The 10878-nt window shown below is 36.1% G+C and overlaps 1 protein-coding gene across 1 annotated transcript; it reads left to right on the forward strand.

The window, feature by feature from the left end:
- The first annotated feature begins 6572 nt into the window (after positions 1-6572).
- LOC18034860 (geraniol 8-hydroxylase) lies at positions 6573-8130 on the forward strand. Its single transcript, XM_024179171.1, has 2 exons — positions 6573-7459; positions 7524-8130. Exons 1-2 carry the CDS (start codon positions 6573-6575, stop codon positions 8128-8130), a joined length of 1494 nt encoding a protein of 497 aa, XP_024034939.1.
- Positions 8131-10878: the final 2748 nt, after the last annotated feature.

Below are 10878 nucleotides of genomic sequence, written 5' to 3' on the forward strand. Positions count from 1 at the left end.
TATTATTATTTTTTCCCTATGTTGACTTTAACAAGTTGAAATAAGAGGTATTGCGAAATTGTCTATTTAGAATTCATTGTACAATTTTTCTTTTTTGTCAAACTAATTGATGATGGATGAGATTATGTGTCGTGTAATTGTATGTACTTTTTAATTATATGTATGTGAAGGTAAGCAAAAAAAAAAAAAAATTAATTGAGAGTATATCGCTTCATAAAAAAAATAAAAAATCAGCTTCACACTACGGCCATTTCCAAAGTAATCATAAAGTTTAGTATAATGGAAGGGTATAAATGTCGTTAAACTAATTAATAATGACATGTTTTTCTTGCCTTACATCATTTTTAACGACAACATCAACGACACTGAAATTATGCCATTGAAAGTACATCACTTTCTATGGGGAAAAAGGGCAGTGGGTCTCCTAACGTTTGGAGAAAAAGATATAAACCCATTAACGTTTCAAAAAAGACATATAACCATCTTTTTATTAATAAACTAAGAAATAGAACTGCGCTTCACATGACTTTGAACAATTATTAATAATATTAATTTACATAATTTTATACTAGTTTTAATATTATTTTTAAAAATATTAATATAAATTAATAGAATATTAATATTAGCCTCTCAGTATGTTCCCTTCTTCGGCAGTGAATCCGAGAGAGGTGAGCATTGCAATTTACAAATTAAGGTGAGGCAGAGGAGAAGAGTGGTTAAAAATGTTTATAAATTATTGTTTAATTTATGATCAAGAAGATTTCAATTAGAGAAGATAGTAGGTCTTTTGATGAACTGTTACATATTGATTGTGTAATAACAGACAAATTAGTTATGAGAAGTTGAAAAGCCAAATCTGAAAGAAAATTTCTCTATTTATTAGATAATAGAGAATATACAAATATGAGAAATAGTGATGTCACATCACTTCTAGTAGTCCCAACTTTATATAAATATGTAGATTCTGTTTGTTTTAATAGTAAATTTATTTTTAATTTAAAATTATTATTATGTCTCCATAATAACTAAATTAATATATTGGCTTAAGACATGTCATGTGTACAATGAAATCACAACTTTTTATTTAAAACTTAAAATTAAGATATAGTTACCTTTTACCCAAATTATTCATTATTTTTAGAGTGAATTTTAATTTTATCCATTACTTATCATTTCTTATTGGGAAGGGTATATTGATAATTTAGAGTGGATAATTTGGGCAAAAGGTAATTATATTTCAATTTTAATTTTTACATAAAAAAGTTAATCATTTCATTATACACATCATCAACGACATGTCTTAGGTCAATATATTGATTTATTCATTATAGGGACATAAAATTAATTTTAAATTAAAACTAAATTTATAAAATGGCCAAAAAACGGGTGGGCTATAGCCCTGGTGGGGGGCGCGGGCAAAGTTCGTCCGCCGGACTTGGAATGGCCCCAGACTTTGCGAGCGGCCTCCGTGTGCCAAAAATAGGTCAAGGGCACAGCCGCGCCCAAAAATTAGCGCCCGAAGGTCGGGGTGCCAAAACCCCCCAGCGGAAAAATGGCCAAAAAACGGGTGGGCCATAGCCTTGGTGGGGGGCGCAGGCGAAGTTCGTCCGCCGTACTCAGAATGGCCCCTGACTTTGCGGGCGGCCTCCGTGTGCCAAAAATAGGCCACAGGCACAGCCGCGCCCAAAAATTAGCGTCCGAAGGTCGGGGTGCCAAAACCCCCCAGCGGAAAAAGGTCCAAAAAACGGGTGGGCTATAGCCTTGGTGTGGGGCGCGGGCGAAGTTCGTCCGCCGGACTCGGAATGACCCCAGACTTTGCGGGCGGCCTCCGTCTGCCAAAAATAGGCCACGGGCACAGCCGTGCCCAAAAATTAGCACCCGAAGGTCGGGGTGCCAAAACCCCCCAGCGGAAAAATGGCCAAAAAACGGGTGGGCTATAGCCTTGCTGGGAGGCGCAGGCGAAGTTCGTCCGCCGGACTCGGAATGGCCCCAGACTTTGCGGGCAGCCTCCATGTGCCCAAAATAGGCCACGGGCACAGCCACGCCCAAAAATTAGCGCCCGAAGGTCGGGGTGCCAAAAACCCCCAGCGGAAAAATGGCCAAAAAACGGGTGGGCTATAGCCTTGGTGAGGGGCGTGGGCGAAGTTCGTCCGCCGGACTCGGAATGGCCCCAGACTTTGCGGGCGGCCTCCGTGTGCCAAAAATAGGCCAGGAGCACAGCCGCGCCCAAAAATTAGCGCCCGAAGGTCGGGGTGCCAAAACCCCCCAGCGGAAAAATGGCCAAAAAACGAGTGGGCTATAGCCTTGGTGGGGGGCGCGGGCGAAGTTCGTCCGCCGGACTCGGAATGGCCCCAGACTTTGCGGGCGGCCTCCGTGTGCCAAAAATAGGCCACGGGCACAGCCGTTCCCAAAAGTCGGGGTGCCAAAACCCCCCAGCGGAAAAATGGCCAAAAAACAGGTGGACTATAGCCTTGGTGGGGGGCGTGGGCGAAGTTCGTCCGCCGGGCTCGGAATGGCCTGAATTTACAAAAAAAAATGAGGTTATATGTCTTTTTTGAAACATTTAAAGACTTTATGTCCCTTTTTCCAAACGTTAGGGGGTTCACAATCCTTTTTTTCCTTTTTATGGCTCATGAATCAATGACATGATAGTTTATTCCATCTTAATCATAAAACGGCATTTTTTAGAGGCCGTTAAAAGTCTCTTATGTTGTAGTGTAATGAATTAAATAATCATTTAAATATAACCCAAACAAAACAAAGAGTGCTTTCTCAGAAAATTGAATTGTAATTTTGTCCACCATAAGACAATATACAGGATAGCTCATATGGTTGGGCTTTGACGGAGAAAGTAATGAACAAAATGGAATAGGATTTTAAAATACCAGAAAATACATTGAAAATTTTGAAGTTGGGATATGATGAGGTGAATGATATGAAATATTTATATATGAACAATTTTGTATATTTTAATATTTATGTCCTCATGAGTCTTATTGAGTAATTTTTAAATAGTTTTATTTAACTAATAATTGATTGATATGGGTTAAAAAATTGATATGCACATTTTGCCCACCCTTCTATTTTTTTAAAAGTAACTAATACACAAATAAATTTGGATTAAAAAAAATTAATGATCGAGATATGATAGATTATGATGATATGATACATTAATTTCAACCCATTGATGTTGTGACATTTATTTTTCTTTATCCTCTCCCCTTTTCGTCAGCATTCTTCATTTTCTTCATTTCCTTCATTGTTTTCTCTCTCTATTTACCAAGAATCTACACTCCCTTTCATAGTTATTTTTTTCTATTTCTCCTTCCACTCAAATTTTTTCAGTTTTTCTTATCATCAACTATTGAAAAGATTTTCACTTGCGCTATTGCGCAAAGTAAGTTAAGACCCAGTGAAGGGCCCGGCAGGGGGAGGGGGGGGGGGGGGGGGGCCGGGAATAAAATAAAACATCCAATTGATTGTTGAAATATGTAACTTTCATTTTTGAATCAACCACGAATTACAAAATCAGTAATATTTTTATTATTGTTTAGTAGAATTTTGCGTTACACTCCAAATAGTCTTGTTGTGCAAATTTCTCTCTATATCCCCAACTAAAGAATTATTTTTCGTCGTTTCTTCAACATTTCTTCTACAATTTGTCCATCAAAGACTAATTAAGTCAAGTTCATGCTTTTGAGTTCCATGGTCAAAACAATTAAGCTTGAAATTAAACGATTTGATTAATTTTCCTCATCGACATGTGCGACTCAAAACCAAAAGAAATTTATTTTCAATTGAAATCAGATGCTTAGTTTTCTTTGCCTGCATCTACACGGCAAAGGAAAAGATGTTAATGGACATGATGAGATATAGAGGAGACAAAGAATGAGACGGGAACTAGAGAAGTCGTTGGACCCAAAACGAGGAAAAAAGGAAAAAAAAGAAAAAAATAAATGAAATAGATTTCAATACACATATTTTTCATTTTAGTAGTGCATGTTTTTATTTACTTTTTTTAATAATTTAGTGATATTCACAGTTTGAGAAAATGAGAATCTACTCACTAGAGATCTATTTTTATTACAATTTATTTAAATACAAATTAAAATAATATAATTGTCAATATATAAATACAAATTTATACAGTGAATTCTCTTCTAATGAGGAAGTCATTCTCTTATTGAAATGAAGACCAAACTGAAATACAGAATCATTTGAAAAAAATAGTATTGAAATATAATTTGTTTTATGTAAGTAAACTATAAAGTTCTTTGATAGTAGTAAGTGTGATTTATTCTAAAATTTTGATGATAAATGTTTATCATAATTTAAGAATTTTGTAAAACAAAAACATTAATCTTGTGTATCGTAGGAAAAAAAATATGTCGGTAAGGGTTGTTTTGAACGTTGCAATTAAATAATTTATTGAGCATTTAGCATTAAGTGTTGAATGAAACTTTTTTGCCTAATTTTATTCAAACATTAATATTTGATAAATTCTTAATGTTTAAGTTAAAACCAACGCGCATGAAGTAGCTAAATTACTGAAATTAAAATAAGTTTAAAGTATTAGATAAGTAAAAACAAACAGACAAACAAACAAACGGCCATTTCAATTCATGTAAAATTTATTTCCGTAAAACACAAAATTTTAACCTTATTGTAGGACAAACCTATATTACTCCTGTTGTATCAATGAAATTATAAAGATAAAAATGTCAAAATTATTTAATTTATTTAAAACTTGAGATAATGAATACAAGCATGGCTCTAAATTCAAATCTCAGCTGATGTAAAATTAATGATTATTATCTTTCTATTACTCCAACTATGTCAAGGTAAGGGGCGGAGCCCCATTCAGACCAAAAGGTGCCAACGCACCTGAATAATTTTGAAAACTTAATCCCAAATAAAATATGATAATATCAAGAGTTTTTGGTGTAAATCTTCATTTTGGTCCTTGCAAGACTGCACATTCTCTCATAAATTTTAAACTTTAAAGAAAAATGTTGTTTAATTTATATGATCCGACAAACATTAATTCTGATAATAACTTGTACCTTTACAATTATTGATATATTTTTTAACAAATTCTTTTATCTTTCCTTTGCCAAAAAAAGTGAGCTACTTTTTTTTTTTGTTGATATTTTATAGACTTCTTCTTTTATTTACATTAGTATTATCATTTTTTTTAATAGGAAAGAAACTTTTATACTATGAAAATAAAACTTTTAAGTGTTACAGCTTATTCAATTGAAAAAATCAAGTATGAAAAATGTATGTATTTCCCTACGTTACTGTTAATTGACTCGTAAAATTACGATTTTGCTAATTCACTCGTAAAATTGCCATTTTGACCTTATTTAATTTTTCCACACCCGTCGGACGTATCTTGGACGAGGAGTAAATTACATGTAGATAAGGTGGGAAGTAGGAGTAGGGATGACAATTTAACCCGGATCCGGACCGGACCCGGATGAACCCGGATAATCCGGTCCGGGTTCAATCCGTACCGGATTTTTATCCAGATGTAAAATTACTAACCCAGATATTTTCGGTTCCGGGTCCGGTTTTGACTGAACCCGTAAATCCGAAACCCAAACCCGGATATATTATTTTATACTATTTCTTTAATTATGTTTAATATAAATAGAAACATTAAAAGAAACCCTAGTTTCATCACTTTCACAGCTGCTGCTGCTGAAAACCGAAGCCAAAAGCGCCAAACATTTCCTTTCTCTTCAGCTCGTGCTCGTCTCCTCATCATCGTGCTTCGCCTTCGCGGATCTATTCTTCATCATCATCATCACCATGAAACGCCACCGTCGTCATCATCAGCGGCATCATCAAACGCCACCACCATCATCATCAAACGTTGTGTTCATCATCATCAGCCGTCGTTGCGACCAGCACTAGCTCCGATACAGTCAGAAGTTTACGATTAGAAACCAGCGGCCTTTGTCGGACGCCGATTCTTGAAGTTGAAGTTCATGAATCGTGAGTTTCGGCATTGTTATGTGATTTATGCTTCGAAATGTTTTTGATTCTTGCTGATAATAGATTCGAAATAATATCTTCAACATTTGAACTTTGAATTGTAAACTTATGTTATAGATTTATATTTGTGGATGTTTTATTGTTCAGAACCATTAAAATTTAGGGCAGGTATTTGTTTTGAATGTTCTGGAATCTGGATATGCTGTTTTAATTTTTTAATTTTTTTATTTACTGATCCGGGTTCAAAACCCGTAATTCAGAAACCCGGATTTTACCGGGTTGAACCCGGACCGGACCCGGATACAAAAAATCCGGGTTTATATCCGGATCCGGATTACAAAAATAATATCCGGGTCCGGAACCGGGAAGGCCGGACCCGGACCCGGACCCGAATTTTGCCATCCCTAAGTAGGAACAACTCCAGCTCAACTCCAATCCAAATCCATTTCATTTGACCTTGAAATGGCAGTGAAAGCAACTTCCAGTATCCAGCTACTATAAAAGAAAGTGAAGGGAGGGATGGTGTTGAGTTTCAAATAAAGAGAAATCAAAATATTAGCTTCAATTCAAAGATGGATTTGGATATTTGCTGCGTACTATGGCTTGTATTCACATTGTTTTGCGTGATGGCTTTAAGTTTCAATTCCGGTGGACGACGCAAGCATCTTCCACCGGGACCAAGGCCTTATCCGGTGATCGGAAACCTGCTGGAACTGGGTGGTAAACCTCACAAGTCACTGGCCAAGCTTGCCAAGACTCATGGCCCTATAATGAGTCTAAGACTTGGCCTGGTGACCACAGTAGTGGTTTCTTCTCCAAGCACGGCCAAAGCTATCCTCAAAGAACATGACTCATTATCCTGTGATCGAAAGGTCCCTGAATCAATCTTGTCCCAGCCATACCGGCACCATGAATTCAGTTTGGTCTGGCTGCCAATCTCAACACTGTGGAGAAGTTATCGAAAAATGTGCAACATGCATATTTTCACTAGTCAGAAACTCGATGCCAGTCAAGACCTTCGGCGCAAGAAAATGAAAGACCTTCTTGCCTATGTTGAAGAAAATTGCCTTGCGGGTAAGGCAATAGATTTTGGCCAAGCTGCTTTCAATACGTCAATTAATTTGTTATCCAACACAATATTTTCTATTGATTTGGTTCATCCCAATGAGAGGAAGTTTAAGGATACAGTTTGGGGTATGATGGAAGAAGCAGGAAAGCCTAACTTGTCCGACCATTTTCCTCTCCTCAAAAAGCTTGATCTGCAGGGTATAAGACGCCGCAACACACTTTATGCTGGCAAGATGTTCGAGGTGTTGGATCGCTTGATTGATCAACGATTGAAGAAAAGACAAGAACATGGTTGCAGTATTAGCACCGAATCTAAAGATATGTTAGACACTGTCCTCGATATTATCCAAGACAAGAGTGAAATGATTGACACAAAACATATCAAGCACTTGTTTGCGGTAATGTTTCTTTTTCTTTTTCTTAATTTCTCGTGAAAATGGCAAGTGAATTAACAGAGTTCATATACCGGATTTGCTTATTGCGGGGAATGACACAGCTTCAATTACAATGGAATGGGCAATGGCAGAATTACTCCACAACCCTGAGGCTCTATCGAAAGTAAAATTGGAGTTAGAACAAACCGTTGGTAAAGGCAACCCAATTGAGGAATCTGACATCACTCGTTTACCTTATCTACAAGCAGTTATTAAAGAAACTTTTAGGTTGCATCCGACAGTTCCCTTACTAGTCCCTCGTAAAGTCTCAGAAGACATAGAAATTGAAGGCTTCATAGTGCCAAAAGGCGCACAAGTATTTGTCAATGTATGGGCTATTGGCAGAGATGAAAGCATATGGGACAACCCTCATTCTTTTATGCCCGAGAGGTTCTTGGGGTCAGATGTTGATTTTAAAGGCCAGAATTTTGAGCTAATCCCCTTCGGAGCTGGGCGGCGAATTTGTCCTGGTTTGCCATTAGCAATCAGAATGTTATATCTAATGTTGGGTTCACTTATTAATTCTTTTGATTGGAAGCTTGAAGATGAGAACACGGACATGGAGGAAAAATTTGGCCTCACCATAAAGAAGGCTCAACCCCTTCGTACTATCCCTATTGCCATTTAGTCCCATTCTATAGTTAGCTTTTTGTTCTGGTGGAGTGAATTTAGTTTTAGCAAATAAAGCACTATGTTGTTGCTATGTATTCATCGTTGTTGTTTATCTATTTTTCTTATTATTTATTGGCAACTATCTGATCGATCACCTAAATCCGCTTTTTTGAGTGAATCATTATTGTAAGCAAATACGATGTAGAACTTTGAATGACAAAGGAGACATGTTTTTGGCCACGATTTTTTTAGCCACGTAAGCCAAGAGAGATTGTTATGAAAAATGTTCAGTTTACTTAAACAAAGTTGGACAGCCAACGGGAAAATTTCATGACCAATGATTTCTTTAGGCCAAAGCTTGTTTTTCTTTAGCAGATGCTTGTTTTAGCCACAAAAACTGTTGGTGGTATGTACTTGTGAGGAATGGCAAATGTAAAGAATTACAATAATAATGGTGGAACTTTATTGTGTAAAGTAATGTATTTATAACTTTGTATGTGGAAGAAAATAATAGTAATAGGTAAACTGCAGAAAATAATGTGTACTTCAAGGGACGTTACAAATGTCGCTTTCCTTAAGACGTTATTTGCCCCCACCAATTGAGTGATGCACATGGGTTAAACAAATACACCTCTAGGATACAGTGAAGCACTTGTTTGTTTGTTTGTATTGTGCATCGGCGAAAACAAACCAGAATACTCTTAAATGTTGCAAGCCTGCCAAGAACAATATATTGTTCCTACAGAAAACAAAATATTGGATTTTTTAATGCACAAAAAAATGAGTGTTTTGTGATGAAACTCGTTTTTGGAAAGAGTGTTGAGAAAAAAGTGGTGTGGGATCATTATTTTCATCATTAAATGTCTTAAACATGACCTCTATTTATAGATAAACTTGTGCCCCTTCGTTTAGGTTGTCATCTTTCATGATACCCCTTCATTCATGGCCATTGGATCAAGATTTAATTTTAATCAATGATCCAAATTGAACCATAACCATTTCAAATGAAATATCACCATGAAATGATGCATCTCCAAGTGACATGTCACCATGAAAACTTATATCCTTAAGTGAAAAGATACTTTTTCTATAAGGCACAATTAATTGGATATGTCTTTATAATAAGACACCATTTATTTAGACATGTTTTTAGAATAAGATACCATTTATTTTGAAAATTTTCCAATAATCCCCCACCATTTTCAAAATAAATGAATTTTGAAAAATTATCTTGCACAAGCTTGGAAAACTTATGTATAGATGAATGTGTCTTTTGGACTTGAAACTTCACTTAGTGACAACACACCAAGTTAATCAAGGTGGCATGGTAGACAAGCTTTGAACCAACGACCTTATTTGACTAACCAGATATATCTCACACATAAGTTTTCAAATTCTCAAGTATTGTTTAGCCGACATGTGGATTGGCCTTGTGTTTATATCCTGTTTTCATGAGCGCTTTAGTAACTGGCCAAGTTACATAGGAAGCGGTACCACCTCCTACACTCACATAGGTAGACTTATCTAAAATATCCATGTAACTAAAACATTTATTAGTCTATTAAAAGCTAAGTAGCTTAACATTTCCCATATGTTAGAGGTATCAAGCACTGACTTTTGGGACGCGTCTTAAAATATTATAGTGCTTGTTATCACAACATATGATGTACTTTGCTCATTGAACCCAAGATATTGATGCTTCAAGTGTTGGGTTGAGTTTCCATCATTGGTGATAAGATGATGCTGGCTTCAGTCCCATTCCTTTAGAAGTTTTCAATACAATATCCCATGCAAGATCTTTAGTTAAGGGGTCTGCCAAATTTTGGTATTATTTCACAAAGTCAATTGTGATTACTCATTTGTAAGTAATTGTCTCACATAACTATGTCTTAGACCAATGTGCCTAAACTTTCCATTATGGATTTGACTGTATGCCCTTGACAAAGTTGCCTCTATCACAGTGAATGGATACATGAGGCATTGGTTTAGGCCAAATAGGAATTTCTATAAGCAAATTCCTTAACCATTCTGCTTCCTTGCAACAAGAAGCCAAAGCTATAAATTCTGCAGCCATGGTGGAGTCTGCTATACAAGTTTGCTTCTTTGAGCCCCATGAAATAACTCCTCCACCAAGATTAAAAATCCAACCGCTTGTGGATGTTGATCATCTCGATCAGTAATCCAACTACCATCTGATAAGCATATAATAAATACATATTTTACCCTTAATTATATAATTGTTAATTATTTATATTTGTTATCTTTAATTAATTAAATTATTTTGTTGAATAGGGAATTAATTGGAGATTATAGATAAAAAAAAAAAGAAATAAAGGAGCTCAATTTCGGAAGCATCAATTAATTGATTTTGGGAGCAGTTATGCATATATGTATGTTAATTCAAGCCGAGGAAACCGAATTCAACAAATTCTTTCATCATGCACATGCGGACAAAGAAGAGAAAGTGATGTTAGCTTTAAAAGTGGCTAGCACATGAGGATTAAATGAAGCTTAATTGGGCTTTGCATAAGTGGGCCGATCGTTAACTTGTGTGAGGCAGTTTATTTGCAATCAAAATTTGAAAGGATTCAACTAACTATAAAAGTCGAACTTTGGCTTTTGAAAGGAACAGCTGCCGGAGGAAGCAAATGGAGACGCAAGGCAGAGAGAAGAAAACCGGTAGTAGCAGTTCAATTTTCATGGCTGATTTTATTTTATTTGTTTCTCCCAATTCAAGTATATCTAGCTAATTTTCTTATACTGA

Source organism: Citrus clementina, unplaced genomic scaffold (assembly GCF_000493195.1).
Source record: "Citrus clementina cultivar Clemenules unplaced genomic scaffold, Citrus_clementina_v1.0 scaffold_8, whole genome shotgun sequence".
Taxonomy (NCBI): Eukaryota; Viridiplantae; Streptophyta; class Magnoliopsida; order Sapindales; family Rutaceae; genus Citrus; species Citrus x clementina.